General features: G+C 34.5%; 1 protein-coding gene across 1 annotated transcript in view; it reads right to left on the reverse strand.

Annotated features, from left to right (window-relative positions):
- TNNI3K (TNNI3 interacting kinase) overlaps nucleotides 1-27,966 on the reverse strand; it is a 290,841-nt gene that overhangs the window by 249,420 nt on the left and 13,455 nt on the right. Inside the window, exons 4-6 of the mRNA XM_049617009.1 lie at nucleotides 27,487-27,572; nucleotides 26,264-26,361; nucleotides 5,981-6,091 (exon numbers count right to left, since the gene is read on the reverse strand). Coding sequence (XP_049472966.1) covers nucleotides 5,981-6,091; nucleotides 26,264-26,361; nucleotides 27,487-27,572 — 295 coding nt within the window. The remainder of the gene's footprint in view (nucleotides 1-5,980; nucleotides 6,092-26,263; nucleotides 26,362-27,486; nucleotides 27,573-27,966) is intronic.

The raw sequence follows: 27,966 nt of genomic DNA on the forward strand, positions 1-27,966 counted from the left end.
TCACTAGGTGATGTTTAAACAATCATTTATAATAATGTGCATTAACTGGTATATTTGGCCCTTGCTATCTATGCTTTTTGTACCTGAATTGTAGTAGCTCATGATCTTCATGTAATATTTGTTTCTCTGCTTGCAAAATTTGGGGAGACATCAGAGACAAGGTAATGGTGTTGCACACTGTGAAATGACATAGGGTTCTGTTTTTTCTAATTCCGAATGAAGTTCATAAGGGACGATTGCCTATTCATAAGACTGTAGACAGGTCTAATACTTTTTAGTTATACTACTCCTGAGTACATTATCTCTTTAAGAGAGAGAGAGAGGCAGAGAAAGAGAGAGAGCACATTTTATAATTCCAAGCATTCACTTGTTTGTGCCTTTGGGAAGAAAACTAAAGCCATTTTAAAAGAAATAACTTAGAGAGAGTTAGAAGCTTCTTGGTAAACAAAACTCTCTCCTGAAACATTCAGATGATTTAGTTAAGAATGAACTGGAACAACATCAATTGCATTTCCTTGAAATCAGAAATAAATTCCAAAATAACTAGGAAGGCTTTCTGAAGCAGTGTTTGGAGAAGTGTTTACAATCTGAAGAAAGGATAAGGTAGGATACAATAAATTCAACTACAAAAATAATACTCTCACCTGCACAAAGTGTATATGAAACTGTGACTTTCTGTGACAAATAAAACACTCCCCAACCCCTATACATTACATATTGTGTCATCCCAGACATGCTTTTCTATTTGCTATTCAAACAGCTGTCTACAGCTACAGATAATTGATTTGTCTCTTGATAACTTTAGAAACTACTGTATGAAGTATCACAGTGTAACAGCTTTTAAAAGAATTATTTGACTAAGTATAAAGTGTTTTACACTTGGGGGATATGTGTGTGTATGTGTGGTGTATGTGTGTGTTGTATTCTCACACATATGCATTATACCTCCATGGGTTCTGGTGCCCATATTCTAAGTGCCATATAAAGCTATTCTTGAATTAATTTAATATTGATTTATTTGTATATGTAGCAACATCTGGGCCTTAAATAGTAAGATATTCAGTTTATGCTTTATTTTATGAATATATTTTTTGTGTCTTATGGGTGTAAGTCTGTTTTAGCAACACAGGCAAGAGTCAAAAGGGAATAATTGTCCTTCTATACACAAGACTACAGATTTGAAATAGATAATCAGGTGTGGGTCCTACTCATCTCATTTATTCATTGCCTGAATGGCTCTGTGGAAGCCACTGAACTACTCTAATCCTCAGTTTTCTTATTAATAAACTAAATCTAATGGTAACTATCTAACAGGAGAGCCAAATGACAAATGCATGTGAATACCAAAGCACTAACAAATGTTAGCTAATATTTTTCATTTCTCATGGTTGAGAGAACATATGACTCATGTGCCCCTTGGATTTAAAGGGGAGAAGAGGGTTTAGTTCATTTTTGTAAATTGCTGAAAGGATCTTAGGCCTTGCGTAAAGCAGCATATGTACATGTATTGATAGATGGATAGGTCAGGGAGAAGTAGTGAGACCCAGGATAACTAGTATTTGCCTGTTTTTCAAAGCACAGTAAATCTAAATCTGAGTTCTCAAATTGCAATCAGCATGTCCAGGAATCCACAGCACATGTTCTCTTCTATTATTGAAGGAGACAGCTGCCTAGTCAATGTAAATTTTATTGTAAAATTGTTTAATAGAATTCACAATTATGGGAGGACAAACACACTTGAGACACTAATGGAGGTTCTGAATTTGATATGTGTAGACAAAGAGGGCTGTCAGACTTAGCATCACTTATTGTTGCACAGAGACAGGTGGGCAATGAAAGAAAGTGGCTACTAATGAAAGGGAACTCCCACTGATCCACTGCTACCATCTCTGCTAACCAAGAGTGAAAAACAGGAGTGAAATAAGCATCTAAATTTTTGGTATAATAAGTAGAGCTATATGTATTTTATCCCATTGTTCTCATTGCACTTTCTACACCATTTGATACCCAGGATCCTTTACTGAAAGACTCCATAGTCCTAATTACTGTGATAGTACAATAACCTTGTTTTCTTCATTCCACTGTGACCAATGCATCTTTGTCCCTCAATGGGGCAGCAAGTCCTCAAGTCTCTATAGATAGGCTCAGTCCTGGCTATCTATTAGACCCAATTTACAACTTTCAGCTATTATGGTTTAAAATATCATCTCTTCACATATAATTTTCAAAACCTTACATTAAACCCCAACTTCTCCATTGAATGCTAGTTGTATATTTCTAAATGATTAAGGAACATTTCCACTTGAAACTTTGGATGTCATCAGATCAACATGTTGGGACTAATTGAGTTCTCCTCCAAATTGATTCCTTTACCCAATCTTTTATCTCTCTCTGTTTAATCATCATATCATCACTCTGGAATCCATAGTAAATTCTTTGTTCAGAGAAATCCTCTTCAATACATTACTTATCAAAACTCCAATCATTCTCTTGCTCAAAAAGTCCCAATGGCTCCTTATTTCCTATTAGAAAAAAATCCTACTGGCTGTAAATGTCTTTAAAGAGCAGGGATTTGGGGCGCCTGGGTGGCGCAGTCGGTTAAGCGTCCGACTTCAGCCAGGTCACGATCTCGCGGTCCGTGAGTTCGAGCCCCGCGTCAGGCTCTGGGCTGATGGCTCGGAGCCTGGAGCCTGTTTCCGATTCTGTGTCTCCCTCTCTCTCTGCCCCTCCCCCGTTCATGCTCTGTCTCTCTCTGTCCCAAAAATAAATAAAAAAAAACGTTGAAAAAAAAAAATTAAAAAAAAAAAAAAAAGAGCAGGGATTTATTTGTTTTATTTATCTCCTTATTCATCTAGTCATGTGTGTTGTACATCATAAACTACAATATATGCTTACTAAGTTGAATGAAACTCCTTGGACTTTTATGCTCAGTTTCCTTAGTCTTGTCCATTCCTAACATCCAAAGGGACTTTTCACAACCTGTTTGTCATTACATTCACACTCTCCTAAGTGTGTTCAGCTCATTCTTCTTACAGTTTCTGGATATGATTCCTCTTTTTTTTCTGTCAAGTTCTTACCACTCCTTAAAGTTCAGCCCAACTTCAAAACCCCTCTCATAAATCCTTCCCCAAATCTTTCAGTCTACATTGATTTCTATTCCCAGTGAACATGTAACACTTCTCATTTTGTGTTGTCATTCTTTGCTATGCAATTATCACATTTCTAATTGTTTCTAATTATCAAACTCACTCTGATCTTTGACTCTTTCCCCTTCCTTCCTTCCTTACAATTTTACTTTTGAATTGTTTATATAATTCTTCCTGTAGATTCATTTTTTAATGTTTATTTGTTTATCTTGAGAGAGAGAGAGAGAGAGGGAGCACATGCATGAGCACAAGTGGGGAGGGGCAGAGAGAGAGGGAGAGAGAGAGAATCCCAAGTAGGCTCCATGCTGCCAATGCAGAACCTGATGCAAAGCTCGCGAACCCATGACCTGTGAAATCATGACCTGAGCAGAGAGCAAGAGTCAGATGCTTAACCTACTGAGCCACCCAGGTGCCCCTTCCTGTGTATTCATTTTGTGTGTCCAGCTACACTATAATACCTTTAGAAGGAAAAAGTATGTCATACATGTTTTCTTCTATCATTCCCATATTCTAACGCTATGCTATAGAAAAAGTAGAGGCTAAAAATATTTATTAAATGAATGAATATGAGTAGGGAAGAAAATACATTAATAGTAAGTATTTATTGCAATTAATAGCTTTGAAAACATAATTCAGAGAAAAATTTTGTATTTTGAATATGAAACTTATAGGTTTTTAAATACCATTTTGTTTTATTATCCGACCTGTAACTTAATTCATCTATTAGATAAAAAGAGAATAAAGGTTAATGAATATACACCTGCTTTATGTACCATCAGTAATTGTCTACAAAAATCACAAAATCTTATACAACAGCTAATGAAGTTGGAGAACCCATAAAGAAATGCAAGACAAGACTAGAGACATATTTGGAATTATTCTGGTAAAGTTTTCCCTAAGGCTAGTAGAATTATATTTCATTCTACACTATGATTTACATAAGTAAGAAAATAGATATTTCAGTAGAAGAAGAAGAGACCAGGCTCTTAACCACCTTGCTTTTGACCCTGTTGTAATTCTATCCCTGACAAATGTAATCAGCTCAGCACTAGACAAAAAGGATTTTGTTTTGCAAAACATATTCTGCCATTTTCCCGGCATTAAGAGGCTGGATGTATCTCACTGGAACTTAATGTCTATCCCATAAAACAGGGATGTTTAAGGAGTCTGGTGGAAACCCAGACTCCTTAAAGTTTACCTTCCATTTACTTTATTACTGGCCTCAGTCGGTTTCTTTTTTGGAAAAGTTATTTAGGTGATTCTAATAAAATTTCCTTACTCATAAATAACACAGATTCACTTATAATTACAGTGAATCTCACCAAAAGATTTATTTTGGGGGGAAATAAGATATAGTAAGGGTGGAAATGTAAGCACGAAGGAAACGATTTTTCTCTCGATGAAATATGTCAATATTTATCGAGTGTAAGAGCCCCTTAAAGTGACACTCTTAAGGGAAGTAGATTACACCAACTTCATAAGTTTTATGTATTTTATATGATATGCAGCTCTATTTGTTCACAGTTGGCGTGTGTGTGTGTGTGTGTGTGTGTGCGTGAGTGTGTTAGCAAGGCAAATACAATTTAACTTGCAATGTGACTAAAAGGGAGAAATAGATAACTGTTTAATAATAAAGGTACCATGGTTACCATAACTAATAGAGTGTGAAATTTTGAGAAAAATGACCAGGATTCCAGACATGGCTCTTTTTTTTCAGTGGATTTGCAATATGTAAAGACAATTACTATACAAGAGTAGTGGTTTTATATCTTTATATCTATCAAATGGCACTGTTGCTAAAAATTGTTTCATGAGAATTTGTCAGTGAATTAAATAAGTAATACAAATGAAAGTGCTTTGTATGTATGAAATCAATATTTCAACAATTAAATCTAAGACATGACTCAGAATCCTTCCCATGAGCTTTAAAATACTTTGTGATCTGGTTTGTAAGCATCCACCTGATCTCAATCTCCATCACTCTATCTCTAGCTCATACCACATAAACAACTTTGGCTCACTCATATCACTCAGACACACCTGAGTCTTTTCTGCCACAGGGTCTTTGCATGTGCTATCATATATATTTTATATACAGTTTTACCATATACTTTATTTTAAATGGTGCCCATTTCTCCACTCTGTTTTCATTTTACTTTGTTTTATTATTTTTCTAGTACTCACTAGTGACGTTATATGTTTTCTTTCTTTTATTGCCTGTCTCATTTTCTACAACTAAATTCTAAGAAAATGGAATCTTGCCTGTCTTTCCTGCTACTCTCACCTCGGAGCTAGAACAGTATCTACAGCACAACTGATGCTTAATAAATCAACTAATACATAAGTGAATGAATGAATGATCTTTTACTGAGTATTTACTGAAGCAATCTGAAAAGTGCTTTATATGGATTGTCTAATCTAATAATTACAATAGGCCTATTACTATTTCTATTTTATAAATGAAGAAAACAGAGATATCATCACGTACAGTAACTTGCTTGAGGAAAACACAGCAAGTGATGGAAAATGAACTGCCTGACTCCAACATCTCTGCTCTTTTTTTTTTGTCCCTGAAACCTATGCTCTTAATCACTGCTATATAGCCTGTGTGTACCCAGCCATCTTTATATTAATTGGTGTTTGATTACATTGTTACAAAACAGACTGAATTGACTATCAAAAGAACATTTATATAGCTTAACTTGACCCTCCAAATAAATGATGTGTTCAGTAGCTAAAAAATAAACCAGCTCCTAAAAGCCAGCCTTTAAAAACAGTTAAGAACAAGAATTAAAAGAGTCAGGTTTGTTACAGGTGATCAAGGTGAGACTTACCTCCAGGTGACCAGCAATTGTAGCAATATGTAGGGCAGTGAGGCCACCATACCCAACCTGCTGTATGTCAGCTCCACTGTGAAGCAGGGAAGTGATCAATTCTGCACTGTCCTGTAAGGAAACACATCTTTAGTGTTACTTTTCTACTAATAGCAGGTTTGGACACTGTGCAACAGGATATATTGATCCCTAACTGTCAGCCAGTTCAGGTGCTCAAAGAAAACCTAAGTGTGATTTCTGGCATAAGAGCACACGAGACAGCAGAGAGCAACTCTGAGATGGTTGAAATGTAGGACCAAATGACAGGGCTATTCAGTTACAATCAATCCTCTATCATTGGACCATGAAAGATAGAAAGGACACTACCTATGGTGAGGTTCTTGAAAACTCAACTCAATCTTACGTGTAGGTCACTCCAACAAATGTGCTTCTCCAGCAACTGTGATATTGGACTGACTGCAGGGGATTATTTCATGGTAATCAGTAATTGTTTCTTCTCTGCATATGTGTCATAGCACCTATACATAATTAATGACACATAGTGTCATGGGCCTACATATAATCAATCAGTAGTGTCTTTCTTAACTTCACTTATTTTAACAGTGAAAATGTTTGAAGTAGTATTTAGGCCTTTAAGTTAGAATAATTTATGCAATGGCAAAAGGGGTCCTTACTTTCCTCATACTATTATTTGCACTGTATTTCTGTCTTTGGAGAGACAAGGAACTTTTTCACAATATTAATAGCAATTTACATTCATTGAATTTTTATTATGTAATTAACCTTTCAGATGCATTAACTTATTTAAACCTGGTATATGATAAGACTTCAAAGATGGTTAATAAAACAATAAAAATAAAAAAAATATTTTCTAAAATTACCCTATGAAAAGTTATTATTTTATACCTTATTTTATAAGTCAGAACATTCAAAAGAGTGATATGGAGGGTCATATATTCATAAAACCCCACAGCTGGAAGGGAATGCAAAGAAAGGTCTTCATGTTTCTTTCTTTTGAGTGAGAAGATTATTTCTCACTCAAAGCAAGAATTCAAACCACAACTTCTGTATAATATTTGACCCACCAACATCTCAAACATACTCTGTGGCAAGAAAGTCAAGTCTTCATGGGATAGGCCACTGCATTTATGCATGAAAGTATTATTTCAAATACTGTTGGTTAAGAAAATCCTCCCATTAAAAAAAAAAGTTTGATTTCTTAATCCTGTTATACATAACTGAAGGTCTAGGAGAAATTATAAAAAAGTGAAAAAACTTTGGTAAAGAATTCCAAATAGCAAAATTAATGTTATAGTTTCAAAATTCTCTACTCTGTACATCTGTTCTACTAAGTAAGTTAAAGATTTTGTGTTTCTTTACTGTTCCATTGACTCCCTTTGTTCAGAATAGAGACTTAAGTTTTCTCCATTCTTTATTATTTTTTTTCATTCTTTATTATTTTTAATGTTTATTTATTTTGAGAGAGAAAGAGGGGTAGAATCCCACATGAGTGAGCAGGGGAGGAGCAGAGAGAGAGGGAGAGACAGAATCCCAAGCAGGCTCGGTGCTGTCAGCACAGAGCCCGACACAGGGCTCCATCTCAGGAACTGTGAGATCATGACCTGAGCTGAAATCAAGAGTCAGACGTTCAATTGACTGAGCCACCCAGGTTCCTCTTCTCCATTCTTTTAAACAAAACAAACAGAACAAAACAAATTTATTCCACTGAAGCTTATTCTTACAGTTATCTCTATCCTTGCTTCATTTTCCAAGCTTCTGAATAAAGTTATTGCTGCTCACTGTTGACAGCTCCGATCTCATTTCTTTAGTAATCCCTAGCCATGTATACACAAATCTTACATAATCCCAACTGAGTTCACTATACTCCTTACACATTGAATTCTGCTCTTTCTCACACCATCGGTTCTCCCTTTGTCCTTGCCTTATATTATCAAGAGAAATCACTATGCTAGTTTCTTCCACCTCAGACATAAGGACTCACCATGGTCCTGAATCACCTCCTCAAGTTTCAGAAGGTAACTTTGTTCACCAAACCCAATGTCAATCCTCCATCTCCTCTCTATAGTCAGATTATCTCTTTTTTCTTAAAATCCTTACCTCTTTTGCTGTCTTAAAACCATATATTCCTGATTTCTTTCTCTTTGCCTCTTCTTTATTTCTGTCTGCCTCCAAAAAGTGAGTTTAGGCCCAAGCTACTTTCTCATTCCAAATGCCACCTTTGGTAATTCTTACACAACCAGATAACTTTATCTTTAGTCCAGATCTTCTAAGTCCAAATTCTATGCACCCTGCCTATCAATAGCATCTCAAATTAAAAATTCAAAATTGCTCTTATAAATACCATTCATAATTTTCCCAGTGTTATCTGTCATCTTCTAGTATTTCTTATTCATGTTAATGACATTTTCTTACTCCAAATGACTTTAAATCTCTTCCACTCAATCAGTTTCAGAATTCCTCTGGTTTTAACTTACTAGTACTTCCTATATTTCTTCTCATTTCTAACATCACCCTCCATTTTACAACCTTCTAACTAGTCTCCTTGATGAAGCCTTTTCCCACTGCAGCCCATTTTCCATATTGCTACCAAATATTCTTACACACAGTTTTTATGACATTATTCTCCTTTTCAATACACTTTTCATATACTTAACAAATATTTATTGAGCATATATAGTATGTGAAACACTGTTATGAGCAGTGGAGACACTGCAGTAAGACAGTTAAATTTCTGCCTTCATGAAGCTTATATTTTTACTGTGTGTATGTAAGAGTAGAGAGATAACACGTAAAAAGTAATGTATGGAATGATACAGTACCAATGACTAGGAGGGAAAACAGGCAAATGATAAAGGGGCTACTCTAAACTGAGTAATCAGGGAAAGCTTCATTGAGGTAAATGTGCACTTGAGATATGTAGTAAATACCAAAAAGGAGAAATCCAAGCCACAATTTCAAGGATGGCCACTAAAGGCCAGGGAGCAGCTAGTGTGAAACATATAATTTCTTAAGATGGAAATAAACTTAGTGTGTTTGAAGGCCAGTGTTGAAGAGAAGGCTTAAAAAAAAAACAAGAAAGGAAAATAATGTTCAAGATGAGGTCAAAGCCACATGATCTCATAGAGTCTTGCAGACCAGGGTATTTGGTGTTCGAATTTTTCCCAAGTGCAATAGCTAATAGAATGACATGAGCTAGGGAAGAATTAGGAAGAAGTAGTTTGGGGGAGAAATAAAATGTTTAATTTGTCACATGTTAAGTTTGAGACACTTAAAACATAAGGTTAAGACTGTGGGTACTAGAATTACCTCCCTAGTTAGAATCCCAGCTCTGCCAATGACTGTGTCATTTGGGGCAAGTTACATAACCTCTTCACATGAAGTTCGTTGGTTTTCAATAAAGGGGACATTAACTGCATCTCCTGATGTGATACACATACAAACTGTGCATTCACAACTGATGTGATAATACATTTAAAGTACTTAAAAGGTACCTGGAAAAATAATAACTCAATAAACTTATCACCATTGGACATAGAAGACTGGAGCTCAGTTTGGTCCTCAGTGAAAGCTTCCAAATAAGCAAGTGATTTGACTCCATCATCTAACTTCTGTTTCTCCTTTCCCCTTGCCTCCTCCCCACAACTTCATTTCCTCTGATTCATTAGTTACCCACTGAAATAATCAAAGTAATAAAACATAGGAAAACTCTAAAGCAGTACTGGAAACAGGAAATGTCTATGAGTTCTGCTTTCTCCAGGAATAACAACAAAAAAAATCATGGGAATTAATTCCAACTTCATCAATAACTTTTAATTTTAAATGGTGAGGCTAAAGACAGGAGTAGTCTCTGAGGTAAATGGAAAATTAGAATGTTTTTCTCTGCAGATGGGTAGGCAATGCAGGAAGTGGAGGTCTTTTTAAGCACAAAATCATTTTTTAAAGTAGAGGAAAAATATGATAAATTTAGGCAAATAAAGCAATTAAAAATACAATAAGATAAATTAAAAATTAGAGAAACATCTGTAATATGTAAAATTTACAAGTGGTTTGTGTATCTAATATATGAAGAACTCGTACAAATCAGTAGAAAGATGGATACTCTTTAACTTGACAAATATGTGTTAATGAATATCTACCTTTTGACAAGCACTGTACTAGACTATATTAAAATAATTATATGTAAAAAATGGAATATATAAAATATTTATCAGGCAGATTCTAGTAATCTCAACTAATATTTTAAAGTTTTTTAAAAAAATTTTTAACATTTTTATTTATTTTTGAGAGACAGAGACAGAGCATGAGTGGGGGAGGGGCAGAGAGAGAGGGAGACAGAATCCAAAGCAGGCTCCAGGCTCCGAGCTGTCAGCACCAAGTCCCACGCGGGTCTCGAACCCACAAACTGTAAGATCATGACCTGAGCTGAAGTCAGACGCTCAACCGACTGAGCCACCCAGGCACCCCAATCTCAACTATTCTTATATATTTTTTCTTATTTAGCCGAAATTTGTGGAATGTAAGAGAAAGTATGTCATGATTTTTTTTTTTTTTTTTTTTTTCTGAGAGAGAGGGTTAAAGTGAGTGAGTGGCAGACAGAGAGAGAAAGAGAGGGAGGGAGGGAGGGGAGCGAGAGAGAGAGAGAGAGAGAGAAATAGGGCTCACCCGGAGCAGGGCTTGAGATCACTCGATGTGGGACTCAAACTCACGAACTGTGAGATCATGACTTGAGCCAAAGTCAGATGCTTAATGACTGAGCCCAGGTGCCCTGTCATGATTTCTCCAGAACAGTCAAATGTTGAGTCAGTTCAAAGTACTAAATTATCCTTTCATATCTTGGTTGGATTTCTTAAGTTGATCTCTGATTGATCTAAATTTTTTTTTTTTTACCAAATGCGATAAAAATAGAAGTTTTCTCTTTCCAAGCTGTGCTAAAGAGAATGTAACAAAACATTCATTCCTACTTAAAATTTGCTTACTATGATTAAGTACCATGTAAAATGTTTTGACATAATCTCTTTCAAGTTTCACAAGTTACCTATGAGAAAAATAGAACTATCCCTACTATACCTGATAAAAATCAGACTCAAAGAATTTGAAGTAATTGTAGAAACTTAGTTTGTAAGTGTTGGAGCTAGGTACAAATTTGAGCCTGTTTGACTTCAAATTCCATGCTGCATGTTTGATGATCCATGGTGCCGATCTTTCCTTTGTTCCAATATCGAAGAGAGGGTGATTTTTGCTGTATTTTGTTGCATTTAAGTGACAAGTCCCAAATATTTCTATCCTCCTCTACAGAAGTCTTAAGTTGTAATGGAAGAATTTTAAAATTCAGCAATATGGTACACAGCTCCCAGAAAAACAATTCATAAAAATAATAATATTAGGTAAATTTTAAATATGATAAAGCTTATCTTATTAATTGCTTGCTCTATGATACATAACAAGTATCTAATGGCAAATTTTTTAAAAGAATGACCCTTAAGCCTTGGATAGGGAATAGTCTTCTGGAGAATGGACAGGTTTTCCTCTATGCACTGTCTAGCCAAATTTACATCATTATTACTCAGTGGAACACAGAAGCTTTCTGAAGTGTGGGGCAAATAAGCCTCTGTAATGCATTAATGTATACAATATTTATTTTTAAGAAAAATAAAATCCACATGTGGTAGAGTAAGGCTTGGACAAAAAAATCTGTCCAGGAAATCCTTGAAAAAATAGGATTCAGGATACAATAGATCTACAAAGATTTAAGTAAATGGGTGAAAGCTTTTTGTAATGGTAGCAACTCCAACTTCGTATTATGCATAAAACTCTAACACAGCATCTAATATCTTGCCTGTTGTTAGCTTTGTGATTGTTACTATGGATAAAGCCAAAAATAAGTAACCATTAGTGTTAGAGAGCTCAGATTCTCTACCACCAAATTACATAAGTTAAATACACACACACACACACACACACACACACACATTTGTTTTGTTTTGTTTTGTTTTGCCAATCCTATTTCAGAATAAAAACTAAACTGGGAATTTTAATGTCTAAAATTTACTTTCTTCTGATTTGGAAATATGTGTTCTGCAAGTTTTAAAACACGGCACACATTAATTTATGATCTTCCCGTATAGATGTGAAATTTGTGGCCCTTCCCCTTGAATCTGGGTGGGTTGTGACCAAAAGAGTGTGGTAGAAGTAAACTATGACCTCCAAGTCTAGGTCATAAAAAGCCACATTCCTTCCTCCTTATTTTCTGGAAAACTTGCTCTTGAAGCTGTTAGTTACCATGCAAGAAGTCTTACTAATTTGAAGCAGTCAGGCTATACTAGGTCCCAGGCCACATAGATAGAGAAGCTACATATCACATAAAGTCTTTCCAATCAAATGACCTAGTTAAAGCCAGACTTAGTCATTCTAGTCCAGGCACAACCAGATATGTGAGGCCTTCAAAGGTTTCCAATTCCCTGGTTGATGGAGCACACCAGTCATTTATGTCTTCTCAGCTGAGGCCCTAAATACAGTGGAGAAGAATCAAGCCATCCCTCCTGGGTTTTGTCTGAATTTATGAACTGAGAATCCATGAGAATAATTAAATGATTGTTGTATTAGAGGACTAAGGTTGGGGTAATTTGTTATGCCTCAACAGATAACTAGAACATGTCATAATAGAAAATGTAGAAAGTAAAGGAATAAATAACAATTTATAACCTGTAGTACTACCATATAATCACTATTATCATTTATGTGTTTATTTCCTTCCATTCTTTCCCTAGGTACAAACCTTCACGAAACTAAATAGAGCAAAGAATATCACAACAAAGTAAACTTGTGTTTGCATACTGACAGCTACTTCCTACATTTGGGACATGGTCCCCTAAATTCGTAGGTTATGGAGTGTTTTTCTATTCAGTGGAGATCATAATATCAATCTCATAGAGTTGTGAGGACTCAATAAAAAAATGTAATGCATTTTCGCATAATGCTTGACACATAATCTTTATTATTAATATGTATACAATTGAGCTCATACTACATATAGAGGTAAGTAATCTCCCTTTTTCATTTATTATAGAATCATGGATATTTCCCCTTGCATGGCAGATGCAGAAATATGCCACTCAGATCTCCCTTCAAGAAGAGTGTACTGGTAGTGTGGTTAGCTGAAAGCCTCCCTTAGCTAGCTCTTTCAGGATCCACTGTAGCAGTAGAGCCAAGAAGATCACTATCTTTCCAAGGTGGCCCCAGTCATGGACTGAGAAAGCTGATGGTAGAAGGACCTAGCCACTCTAGTGATACTCCTCTAATAGGCAATTTTTGCTCTGAGGTTCCCATTGGGGTGGCAAAGATTTCAACAAGTCTAACTCTACTATCTTACCCAGACTAATTTTACTACCTTCCTTTCCTTTTCACAGGTGTCACTTCCAAATAAATCTCTTCCACTCCAAAATCCCTTTCAGAGCCTGGTTTTCAAGAACTCAACTGGCACACCATACCATAAAATATGTTTATTTAATGTACATTTAAATCAAAGCTGAACTGGGATTTGAACTTAATCTTCTGATTTTAAATAGTATGCTTTTCTCAATATGACATGTTACCCTCCACCCCCAACTAATCTACTCTCAATTTTTTGCCTTTCATGTATAAGCCCTGACCAAGTGCTCTTCACCTGTAAAAAGGGAATCTAATATCTGCTGTATCTATCTTATAGCATTGTAACAGGATCAAATTGTATAATGTATACATGAATGTCTATAAAGTCAAGATGTTTACAAGTTTATATATTAATATTAAACGTATCACCTCAAAGACTGACCTTTGAGAACATTCACCTTACATCATAGTCCACTCTATTTCTAAATATATTTAATCATGAAATATCTCAATTTCTTCACCTGTAAGATGTAAGTTAGGCTAAATTGTTTTCTGTAACACCCTACCCAATGCAAATATTCAGATAGTCCCTGAAATGTCACATCAAGTTACAAGGAAGACCTGAACTGGGTTTGGAAAGAAGACTGGGTTTCTGGGTGTGAAAACAGGGGTATAGAAATAAATATTTTAATAATGTGCTTATTTAAGTATTTTTTTTGTATCAACACAATTTAGCCAGCCCAGTAATTATTATAGCCTGTTTGTGTTAGTAGGGAAAAAATTAATAAAGAAGTTTTGTAGACTTCAAAGAATATTAAGGTTTACTTTAGGGCAAGGGACTATGCAGAGCTTCAGTATGAAATATATTTAGTTCCAAGCATTAAAGTTTAATGGACTAGAGCTGCCTCATGCGTCATAGACAGCTTCAGTGAAAGGATCCATTAATCAGTATAAAAATAACTGTTCATGAAAGTTCACACCTACATGCCTCTTGTTGAAATAATTCTGAATTTATCTTCACAAAAGATATCACTTATTAAAGGTATCAGTGTGGCAGAAGCACTTGACTTTGCTTGAAATTTTGAAATAAAAAAGAAAAAAAGAGAAGGAACCCACTCTTAGATTGAGTACCTGTACTAAAGGTAATGTCTCCAAATTTGCTTTTGACCTATTTTTTTCTCATCACCTCTGCTGACCCTTCCACATCTGTTTTCTATAATGACTTCCTATGGGCTTCCTCCAGTTGGCTTTTGAATACACTTGTTCTCTTTTTAAATAATATAGTGATGATTTAATAGGGAGGAGCTAATCAAAATCTCTGGGAATTTGGGAGAATGCAAATACATGCTGTTTGAAAAAGCAAATTGAATATTATAATTTCTTTAATTTGTTTTCACTTATATTTTAATTATTTTAAATTAAAAAAAATCTAAACAGGCAGTGAATGTCGATTTTTAAAAAAAATTTAAGTGTATATTTATTTTTGAAAGGGAAAGAGACAGAGCACGAGCAGGGGAGGGGCAGAGAGAGAGGGAGACACAGAATCTGAAGCAGGCTCCAGGCTCTGAACTGTCAGCACAGAGCCCATACCAGGGCTCAAACTCACCAACTGTAATGTAAGATCATGACCTGAGCTGAAGTTGGATGTTTACCCGACTGAGCCACCCAGGCACCCTCCCTTTGTTTTTTCTTTTAAATTTGTTTAATGCTTATTTATTTTTGAAAAGGAGAGTGTTGATGTTTATCCAAAGGAACAAAACTTTAAAAAGATCAAAAACATTCTATTGTAGAAATCTTTCTGTGATTCTGGCATTCCTCAAGATACTGCCCAGTCTTTTGCCTTTTGAAAGAACAATCAATATTCATTGCCTACATTTTCCCAACTCCATTTATTTCCAATCCATTTTTGCACTTTCTATTCCCACAAATTCACTAATATATCCCTTAAAGAGATATATGACAATTTCCTAATTTCCACTTATAATGGCCAAAATAGAACCATATTTTGTCCAATGTCAACATAATTCTTCCTCCTTTGGAGTGCTTTTCTTTTTCCTAGTCACCATAGAATTATAACTTACTAATTTATTTATGCAACATGTATTTATTGATGAATATACACCAGGAATTTTTCTAAGTATTTAGATTACAATGATAAGCAATTTAGATCCGGTCTCTGCCTTGGTGGTGCTCATAATTTTACCAGAGATTACAAACAGGCCACAAGTCAGGTGGTGGGGGGGTGCAGAGGGGAGGGATATATATGGTTTGGCCTGCATAACACAACTAAAAATTTGAAAGAATGGAAATTGCATATCAGGAAGCTTCATATAATTTCTGATTCTCTGAAATTTGAGGCAATACTGGGCTTACATTCCTAGTTGGCAATGATTAGCTGGAGATAAATTACTACTCCCTTTACATGGAGCATAAATTCTCTAATTTTCCAAAGTCTCCACCACTTCTTGTGTCTCAGAAACATTGAGTGTTAGTTCCATTTAACTTTGTCATATCACTATCATCTTAATTCATTTACGTTACCTGCATCATTCCTGCAAGCATGTAAGATTGTGACTCCTAAACTAGAGGAAGATGTAGAGAAATAACCAAGAAATGAAATACAGAATTGTTCACAATATGATAAGGTACAGGGTGCTTACAAGAGTACATTAGAAGGGCACCTAATCCAGACTTGGAAGGGGTCAGGGAAGATTCTCCAGGAAATAGTGCTAATATAAGAATTGAAGCATGTGTTAGTGTCTTCAGTTAATATCCTATCAATGTTTTATTGAGAATATGTTCATTTAGAGATTATGAGATATATTGGATTATTAAGAAGAAATATAAATATAAGAATTAATGTTTACTCTCATTTGTGGGTATAAATGTTTTCTGGTTCCTTAAAGTAAGAGTCAAGTATTAAACAGTGTTTAAAACTTGCAACTAACTATAAAGTTTAGTTAAGTATGCAAAAAATAAGATTCTTTTTTTTGTGGGTATGAATTTTGTTTCTTTTTTTTCCAAAGAAATTTATTATTATTATCTTGGCCAATTCCCATCAGGAGAAAATGCTCTCTTTAATCAAGAAACTATTCAATTAAAATGTAACTTGGATTTAAAGAAATATCAGGGCACCTGCGTGTCTCAGTCAGTTAAGCATCCAACTTCAGCTCAGGTCATGATCTCGGTCAGTGAGTTCAAGCCCCGCTATGGACTCTGTGCTGACAGCTCAGAGCCTGAAGCTTGATTCGGATTCTGTGTCTCCCTCTCTCTCTGTCCTTCCCCTGCTCGAGCTCTGTCTCTCTCTGTCTCCCAAAAACGAATAGACAATAAAAAAATTTTTTTTTAAAATATCAATTAATTTTGTCCTCTAAATTAATGGTTTTCAACAGAGGGTGATTTTGTCCCCCAGGGGCAATGTCTGCAGACATTTTTGGTGTCACACTGGGGATGAGTGCAGTGGCTACCAGCAGCTAGAGGCTAGAGGCCAGGAAAACTGCTAAACGTCTTACAAATGCACAGGACAGCCCCCACAACATGGAATAATCCAATCTAAAATAAGAATAGAACTAACGCGGATAAAATCTTATCTATGTAAAGGATTCAGAAACTATGAAACACATGCTTCGTGACCTGGATTTTAGGATAGTTGAAAAAAATATCAATTTTGCAGTCAAATACACGTTATGGAAGAAAAAAACATTGGAAAAAAAAGATTCAACAGTTTCCAGGCTATAGATCACCATGAATAGAAAACACAGAGCTTTCTGTCAGGCATTGTTTTGTGGTAATAAGAACCTAGGTCTAGTAAGCCAAACTGTCATAGGTTGAAATAAATACCCCCCTCCCATGCCCTTCCTCTTTGTAATAAATATTTAAATGACTTCTGAATGATTGGAAAGAGATCTTGCTAGAAATCTGTAGGATGGAATAAATGACCATTCAACACCTGCTTTCATCACATAAAATGCTTTTTAAAAAGTTGAGTAATCAAAATGCTATTTTTCTTTCACTTGAGAAATTTTAAGTGGTTTGCCTATGTGAAGGAAAGATATATGTGAGGTTAATTAGATGGTATAATATGGTTTTGTTCATTAAAATTCTTATTTAAGATCTTTGAAACTGTAGAAATCTCAAAATTTCCCCCAGAGTCTTATGTTTCATTTTAGGACTACAACCTAGATACCATTTAAAGAAGTATGCCCCATTTATTTTTATTTATTTCTTTTTTAAATATTTATATTCATTTATTGTGCACTGGAGAATTTTATACAGGTTTTTTTTTCACATTCTTTTTTTTAAATATAATTTATTGTCAAATTGGTTTCCATACAATACCCAGTGCTCATCCCAACAAGTGCCCTCCTCAATGCCATCACCCACTTTCCCCTCTCCCCCAGCCCCCATCAACCCCCAGTTTGTTCTCTGTATTTAAGAGTTTCTTATGGTTTGCCTTCCTCCCTCTCTGTTTGTAACTTTTTTCCCCTTTCCCTCCCCCATGGTCTAGGTCACTCATCATCAGGGAAATAGAAATCAAAGCCATACTGAGATACCACCTCAGGCCTGTCAGAGTGGCTAAAATGAACAAATCAGAAGCCTATAGATGCTGGCAATGATGTGGAGAAATGGGAACCCTCTTGCACTGTTGGTGGGAATGCAAATTGGTGCAGCCACTCTGGAAAACAGTGTAAAGCTTCCTCAAAAAATTAAAAATAGAACCACCTTATGACCCAGCAATAGCATCGCTAGGAATTTACCCAAAGTATGCTCCATTTAAAGTGGGATGCATATATGACAGGTATCTAGTAAGAAATTAATATGTAAAAAAAATATAGAAATTCTATGTATCTTTATTTGTAAATAAAGATAATTAAATTTTACTAATATTGAACATGAAAATTTATATTGGTGGTCTCAGCTCTCAGCTCATACATCAGTGAGCCATGTGTCACATACAATACCCAAAGTTAATAAATAAATACTTATAATTCCAAATGTAGATAAGCTGAGAGTTGCTCCTCACTTTTTTTTAGCAATTAGTACATAATGATGCATTATAGCTATGTGAGCTAAATTAAGTAGATTTATAGATTTTAATATCTAATTTTATCTGAATTTATCCTTAAAAAAATTAGGAGGCTATCTTTAAAAGACTCCTGTGAAGCCATCACAGATGATATGTATGTTATTAATATAAGAAGAAGGGAAGGAAAATGGCAGAGCTGGCACTTTTCTTTCTAAAAATCTGAGCTTTTTGTAGGCCAAATTTCCAGGCAAAATTAATGACAATCTAATCATATTTGAAAACAAATTTGTCAAAATATTTTGATATTATCAAAAAGAATATTCGAAATATGGATTTACACCCACAAATTTATGATTTTTGTTCATAATTTTAATTTAAAAACAAATATATGCATTTGAGAATGCTAATTTTATATGGATTATGATAAAAAAGTTTGGAGTTCATTGATATAAGTGCAGATTTCACTACTTTGATGTTTTTAGGATTACATATTCTCATCTCTTTAGAATCTAATAATCTAAAAGACACGATCCTTTTTGTTTGTTTTTCTGTAGAAAACGGCAGAACATTAGGTTTTCAAAAAATGTTTGTTTGAAGCAGAAGTTCAACGAAGTTAATTTTTATTGAGTACTTACTGTGTGCTATGTGTTTTGCTGAATATTACATATGGTTTGTCTTTCTGAAACTATAAACCACCCAATGAAATAGGTAATTCTATTTCCTCCATTTCAAGACTAAGGAGAGAATAATTTGTCTAAAGATACACAGCTAACAAGTCTCAGAACTGAGATGTGGAAACAAATAGTCTAGCTTCTAAGCTGACCATCTTTATTAAAGTACATTACATCAATCAAGTATTTTTTGTGCTCGTGTTTGGATACTCATCATTAATATCTCATGGGTATTTATAAAGGATCTTTTATAGGTCCTTACACACTGAGGAATTAAAGAAAAAGACTATCTCAATGCTCAAAGTTCACAGACCAATATGTGTAATATCCAAACAAATAATTATAAGTGCTGTAATATAAAACAATGTAAATTTGTAATTGAAACCCAAAAGACAGTACAATAAAGTCTGCTTGGGAGTTCAAGAAAGCTCAAAGAGGCTCAATTTATCTTGATTTTAAATAAGTAATAATTTCCTATTAGGAAAAGAAATAAACATACATTTAAGCAGAAGAAATAATAAGGATAAAAACATTGGAGTATGAAAAACCCTTGTCCTAAAGAATAAAGTAATCTAGAACACTGCTTTTCAAACTTTAGCCTGCAAACCTGTCAGCTAGAATTAAAAATGAACAAACAAACAGACAAACAAACATTCTGGATGGTTAGGGGTGGGATAGGAAGTGACATTCTGCATTTCTAAAAATCTCTCATTGAAGCAGGTGCTGCTGGTCTTACCACAATTTGATTTGCAAGACTTGAACAATGATCTTCATCAGGTAGCTTCACATTGCTTACATCAAAATTGCCTAGGCCATTTGTTAAAATTTTAGATTCCCAGTATATTCTACATATATCAAATTTGATTGAGGTGAGATGGAAAAAGATATATCCATTTTAAACATGTAGTTACCATATAATTCTTATGCATATTAAATTTGAAAATCATTAGAGTTGGGTGAATAGAGGCTGCAGGAAAAAGTCTGAAAAGTGATTCCAGCAAACATTATGAATTAAAGGATTTTGAATCTCTTATTTAAAAGCTTGAATTTTATTATCCAGGTAATGGATGACAAAGGTAAGTTTTAAACAGAATATTGACATTATAGATGTGTGTCTTATGCAGATCATTTTGGAAGTAATCTAAAAATAGATGGGGGTATAACTGGATAACTTGCATAGATTTTCCCTACTGGCAAGTCAAAAAAACCCACAAAATGTAACAAAACATATGACAATATGAAGAACATGAACAAAGAACTGTGATCTTCGGACAAACGGAAAGATACAAAGGAAACCTCCACAATATTCCATGATTGCTGTGGCTTTCTGCCTGAGATTATTTCCCTGTCACAGAAGATAAAGTGGAAGGGCAATCATAATGAATTGACAATGGAGATGAAATTTCTGGGATTATAAAATGACTGTAATTTGTCAAGCAGGGTAACCGAGCAGCAGAAGAAGCTTCACAGACAGAGAACTGCAGATACCTGCATTGAGATTCACTGCAAGTTTTTGAGTTGGGCCACACAGGAACGGAGAAAAACTCTATAGTAGATAAAATCAGCTGATTTATGGCTTAAAGGTGAATGGTAATGATGGAAGAGGTCATTCAATAATAGAAGATTTTGGAGTATCAGAAGGCAGAATGGAGACTTTACTGAGTGACTTGGGCATTCAGGTAAGATATCAAAAGGTAAGAACCATATTCAGGAATGAGGACCACATCCTGGAGCAAGAAGTATGCCATTAAGCTTAGTTTGAAACTCAAATAGACCCATCCTAACAACAAATCAAATCAAGATTCAGTAGGTGAAATGAATCCACCAAAAATGTAACTGCCTTCCAGAAACAAAACAAAAGAAAAATTCAACAACCTTTAATGTTTTTTTTTTTGTTTTTGAGAGAGAGAGCACGAGCAGGGGAAGGGCAGAGAGACCTGGGGACAGAGGATCTGAAGCAGCCTCTCTGCTGACAGCCCAGAGCTTGATGCATGGCTTGAACTCAGGAATTGCAAGATCATAACCTGAGCCAAAGTTGATGCTTAACCAACTGAGCCACCCAGGCGCCCCAAAACTCAACACCCTTTAAAGATAACATGATGATTTACTAAAACAAATAATATATAATGTCTAACATGCAATAAAAAATTAATAAATAGTGAAGAAACTGGAAAATGTAATATTCAGCCAAGAGAAAAGTGTCCACTAGATATAAACACTGAGGTAATCCAGGTGTTAGAAACAACAGATAAGGCATTTAAAAAGCAGTCGTTGTGGTGCCTGGGTGCCTCAGTTGGTTAAGTGTTCGGCTTCAGCTCAGGTCATTATCTCATAGTTTGTGTGTTTGAGCCCCACATTGGGCTCTGTGGTGACAGTTTGGAGCCTGGAGCCTGCTTCTGATTCTGTGTCTCCCTCTCTCTCTCTCTCTGCCCTTCCAGTGCCCACGCTCTGTCTCTCTCTCTCAAAAATAAATAAACATGGGGCACCTGGGTGGCTTAGTTGGTTAAGCGTCCAACTTCAGCTCAGGTCATGATCTTGCAGCCGGTGAGTTCGAGCCCCTCGTCAGGCTCTGGGCTGACAGCTCAGAGCCTGGAGCCTGCTTCAGATTCTGTGACTCCTTCTCTCTCTGCCCTTCCACCTCTCACACTCTGTCTCTCTCTTTCTCTCAAAAATGAATAAACATTAAAAAAAAATTATAAATAAATAAATAAACAAATAAACATTAAAAAAACTTAAGTCATTAATCATAGCTTCCAGAATTTAAAGGAAAATAAAGAAAAATAAAAGAAACAGATGAGTAATCATAAAAGAGAAAGTGAGATTATATTTAAAAATCAAGGGAAATCCTAGAACTGAAAAGTATGGTATCTGAAATGAATAATTCTTAGATTAACATCAGATGGGAGATGGCAGAGTGATAGTCTTTGAACTTGAATTCAGGTAAATAGAAATAATCAAATTTTAAAAACAGAGAAAAAAAAGCGAAGAAAATGAATAGAGACTCAGTAACCTATGGGAGATTATCAAACATTCTAACATACATATATGAAAAAACAATAATCAAAATTCATGAATTTGATAAAAACGTAAACTTATGGATTTAAGAAGCTCAGTGAACTCTAAAAAGCATTATATAGAGATAATCATACATAATATTATTATGACCAATCTGCTGAAAACTAGATATTTTCTCTCATTTTCTTTAAAATATATGAAGTGTTTATCATGAAAATTCTGACAGTATATTCAATATAAATTCATATATAGAAATAATGTACATGGAAACAATACTATAAAGAATGAAGATAAAGTGGAACTATAATATGGAAGGTGCTTACATTTAAAGTGATATAGGCCAATATTAACAGACAATGCACATGTTTGTTCAAGATCCATAGTGTAATCACTAGAGTAATCAGTTAAAAAATAATGCATAAAAGTTTTTCTCTTTAAATGCCACTGCTAAGAAAATGAAATGCAAGCCATGGACTGGAGAAAAGTTTTGCAAAATGTATATCCAACAAAAAACCCATATCTAAAATATATAAAGATATCTTCTTACAATTTAAGAAAACAATAAACCAAATTTAAAAATGGAATTAAGATTTGAACAGACACTACATCAAAAAAAAATGGTGACAAACTAGCACATAAAAATCTATTCAACTTCCTTAGTCATTAGGGAAATGTAAATTAATCCTGAAATATTAATATACATCCAATAGAATCACTAAAATAAAAAATATTGATAAGTGTTGGCAAGAGTGTATAACATAACAACTAGAATCTCACACATTGCTGATGGGAATAGAAGATGATATAGCTAATTTGGTAAAGATCTTGGCATCATTATGGTATGACCCATCAATTCCATTCCTACATATTGCCCAAGAGAAATAAAAATGTATGTTCAAACGAAGATCTGTACATGAATGTTAATAGCAGCTTTATAACAGTCAAAATCTGGAAATAACCCTTATATCCGTAGCAGATGAATTGTTAAACAAATGGTGGTATATCCATAGAATGGAATACAACTACAAATTAAAAGAAGTGAATTACTAAACACACAACAATAGCACTCTGCTAAGTGATAGAAACCATATATAAAAGAAAATATACTAAATGGATTGCATTTATGTAAAATTCTAGAAAGGGAAAACCTATAGTGAAAGAAAACATAGTATTTACAGAGGCCAGGGGATAGGGCAGGGAATTAACCACAAAAAGGTATGAAGGAACTCTTTTACATGATAGAAAAGTCCTATGTCCACAACTGTGATGATAGTACATGACTCTATACATTTTTAAAACTCATCAAATTGTCCACTTAAAATTGTGAAATTATTGTGCATAAATTATATATCAATAAATTTAATCCGTATTAAAAAAATAAACTAAGCAGAAACAAAGGAAAAATAAACCAAAAAAGTCAGAGGAGTGCTAACTATCCACATGGAATTAAAAAATAAAACATCTGCTCCATTATTATCAATAAAAGCAGAGTTGCCCTGCTGGTAAAAACTACCCAAGTCTGAGGCAGGCCCAGCATGCCAGGGTGTATACTTGAAAAAGCTGCTGATGTGACCAATAAAAAATGTGAAAATCAAATTATTCGTTTTGTGAGTGTTAAGAAAAAATTCAGTTCATTTGCAATATTTATAAACATCCAAATAAGTACATATAAATACATAACTATTCTGTATGCACCAAAATATTAGATCAAGAAAGGAAAGGAAAGAAAAGGAAACAAAGGAAAGGAAATCTCTTTTAGATAAAAGGAGATTACAGAGACAAGAAAAGTAAAAATGAATGATTCTGGAATCAATCCTAAACAAGAAAAAAAATAAAAAGCTTTTTATAAATGATCCTAATAGGATAATTAACCAAATTTGACTTTGGACAATAAATTAAATAATAGTATTGCATCAATGTTAAATTTTCTGATTTTGATCATTGTATTATGATTATGTAAGTCTATTTTCTTTTTCTTAGGTAGGGCAGAGTGGATAGTTAGAACTAGATTTAATGCAATGGTTTCTGTGTTTTAAGGGAAATTGTAAATTTAATTTGTTTTTGCCCTTGTTAAAGAATGAGTAATCATGTACTCTACTATGGCCTTTTTAAAAACGTTGCCTACTCTGTGTCCTAAGATTCTAAATTTCTTTAAACTTGCTACAAGAAAGCTAGTCCATATATCCTTCTGTAAAATATATGAAAACAGAAGAAATAGAGGGAATCCTAAAAATGGAAACTTAGTTTGATAAACAGAAGTGGAAGAAATAGATTCTGTAAAGATTGTAGCACTAAATCATTGAGAATGCATTTCTGTGGTTGTGTCATGCTAAGTGTTAGGAAAACAAACTAATGCAAAAAGGAATCTCCCAGTCAGATTCAGGATTCATGGTTTTGCATACTGCCTTAACTCTCCATCATTCCCTTCCTATTCCTTGGAGGTCTTCTACTTTCACCTCCTGCTAGTCAGCAGAAAAGCCAGCATCAGACACTGTTTTCCTACCTCCTGAACTCAGCCTCAATACAAGTTTCACAGGAAACTTGGTATTAAATACCTCCTAATACCTGCACAGTTATGTGCAGTTATCAACACATAACTGATGCTTTCTCCCAGAAAAAAAAAAAAAAATTGACTGGGCATTGACTGGGGGTAGAAAAGGGTATGCATTAGAGCATTTGCACTATGAATCACAGGAATATGTGAATCTGAATCACGGCAAAATATGGCTCTCTTCCCTCAGTGATGAACTCCAAAGGTTGAAGGAAAGAATGTAGTGCAAAGTGATCCTGGTATGAGCAAACAGCTGCCTACCCCCCATACCTGCACATACAAAATTGAAATAAAATCCTGTCACAGATTCACATGAAATTGAGAAAGAACAAAATATGCAATATAACAATGAGAGTCTGAAAGTATGAGCCAACTGCACTTGATTCTAATCATTACTCTGACATTTACTAGATATCTAATTTTAACCTTCAATTTCCTTTTTCTATAAAATAAACCCTATTATGCATCTCACTAAGTTATATTAATAAAGAAATAATGCATATAAAACCTAGTGTGATAGTTAACTCATAATAAGTGCAGAGTAAGTAGAAACTCATTACGATTAGAGAATAATATGTTTTATATATTCTAATTTATTTTTTTTAATGTTTACTCATTTTTGAAAGACAGAGAGAGACAGAGCACAAGCAGGGGTGGGGGCAGAGAGAGAGGGGACACAGAATCTGAAGCAGGTTCCAGGCTCTGAGCTATCAGCACAGAGCCCGACATGGGGCTCGAACGCACGAACTGTGAGATCATGACCTGAGCTGAAGTCGGACGCCCAACTGACTGAGCCACCCAGGCGCCTCCAACTTTTTAAATTTTTAATTTATTTTTTAATATTTTATATATTCTATAAATTTATATTTATGACAATCTCAAGGATCTATCCCAATATGGAGTATCCTAGTTTTTCCAATCCACTTTTACATTTACTTTCTGATGAGGTACTGAGATTAGCTTGGAAACAGGGACTGGAAACAAACTAAAACAAAAGTAGGAGATATAAAAGAAGGAAACTAAAGGGAAATCTAGAGACATTTTTAATATCTGGAGATATTTTTAATAATGTGGAGGAAAAGAAATGTAGCTTCAATGTGCTGCTTTTATCCTCAAATACATCCTCTTCTGCATGGAAGCAGCTTGGTCTCCTGGTCAGAAGCTCTGGCAAGGGGACCAGACTGCCAGGTCTTAAATCCTGGCTAACCCACTGACCATGTAATCTTGGGGACAATAACAGTACTCACACACAGGTTTCCTATGAGAATTAAATTAATTTAACATGGAAAGCATTGAAAAGAGTATGTGTCTGATATATAGATGATACCTGTTAAATATAGAGAAAGAACTTCATCCAGTAATATAATAACGCTCTGGTTCCTCTGAACGTTTCCCACGATTGTCAATTTGCAAAAAAAAAAAAAAAAGTATGGAAGAAGAAGGAAAGGAGAAGGAGAAAAAGAAGAAGGAGTTGAAGGAGAAAGAGAAGAGGAATAGGAAGGAGAAGGGGAAAAAGGAGGAAGGGGAGGAGGAGGAGGAAGAAGAAGAAGAAGAAAGACAGCAGCAGCAGCCTGAAGATACATTATCATCCTTGGTTCTAATACAGTATTGTGGGAACAAAGATATTATACCTTGTAAACTGCCAAGTGCAAGGCTGTAAATCCATTTCTTGTCAGTCGAGATGGACGAAGCCCTTTTAACATAAGGGTTCTAATATGTGACTTGTTGCCTGAATGAGAAGAGTGAAAGAAACTTATGTTGTTGTGGGGATAGACCAAGTGACTTTAAAATATCTTTTTGACTTAATGATAAATTCACACAGATGTATGAAAATGTCAGACTGCTGTTCTGCAGGTAATTTGTAAAGTTTTCTATTAATTGACAGCCTTCCTTAGTAGTGAACATTTTATTACACTTATAAAACTTTATATCAATGCTGTTTATTTTAATGCATTTGTGTTATATTTTTCTATAGTGCTTTCATCATTAGTTGGTTTTAAAGCATTAAAAAAAGGAAAAAAAATCTTAATAAATTATTAGTGAAAAGGCTTAGATAAAAATCGAGTTGCCCAGGATACCTCAGAACATCATTAGCAGTAGAACTTATTTAGATTAGAGATATCTGGAAGAAATGATGAAGGTTGGGGAAAGTATGTTTAAATTTGGGAGGAAAATCTGTTGAGTATGCTTAATTTGTTTGGGAGGAATGGTTAAGGAATAGGATTAGAGTTGATATTTCTACATTAGTGTTTTATTTAAAAACCCAAGTTCAAGGAATACTAGTTTGGATTAACAAAATAAATACTAACCATTCATTAATTCAATAAATTTATTAGGTACCTACCAAATGCCAGTCTCCATGCTAGGTGCTTGGAATACATTAATGAACAAAGCAGAACAAAATATTGAGCCAAATTTAACTCTAGATCTTCACTTTGATGAATCTTCACTTTGAGATTTTATGTTTGGCATTTATCTTACCTTCCACATATCTTACTGTAGATTGTAAAGTAATTGCATGATGATATTTTAGGGAATGCTTTAAGTGCTTCTGAAATTAACCTAATCTCTGACTGGCAAACCCAATGCTGAAAAATGCTTTTTTTGATTTCCAAGCAAACTAAGTGACTTGGTTCAGGGTACGAACACCATAAAACTTAAATTCAGAGCTAAATCAACTGGAACATCTGCCTGGTAGTTACTGTTTCACCTGAAGGTTATCAGGGTTGTAGGGATAAAGCAAAAAAGAAAATTGAGTATGAATAGAATCCTCCTGTAGACTATAAAGCAGCTCAAATCATTGACCATCTTTACATATAATGAGTTTATAAAGTATTGAGTTTCAAGCGCTCACCTCCACAAATGCAGCATAAATGAAGTAGAGACAGCCCATTTTCTGTGCGGTAATTTAAGTTGACTTTACTGAAGGCATCATCGGAGCTGAAAAAGAATTTTTCATATGATCAAAAATTTCACCTTTTAGTTTATTATTTTTTACTGGAAAAAATATAAAAGGGACTACTATTACTATAAATTAAAAAATACATCTTTTGTGGGATTTCATTGTACCTAGAAAAATAATTTTGAATATACATCTATATGAAGAAAACTTAAGTCAAGAGAAAATAATATGGAAGTTTGAGAGCCCAGGTTTAAATTAAGGGCTCTTATGCATTTTGTTTTCTATGTATAATTTGAACGTTTCAAGGCAACTTTATGAATTAAAATTAATGTAGAAATAGAAAACAGACATTTGAAAGTAAATCATTCACATGCAAAATTTCACATCATATTTATGGAGAAAGTCAAGAAATTCCCTCCAAAAAGAAAAAAA

Source organism: Panthera uncia, assembly GCF_023721935.1.
Source record: "Panthera uncia isolate 11264 chromosome C1 unlocalized genomic scaffold, Puncia_PCG_1.0 HiC_scaffold_4, whole genome shotgun sequence".
NCBI lineage: Eukaryota > Metazoa > Chordata > Mammalia > Carnivora > Felidae > Panthera > Panthera uncia.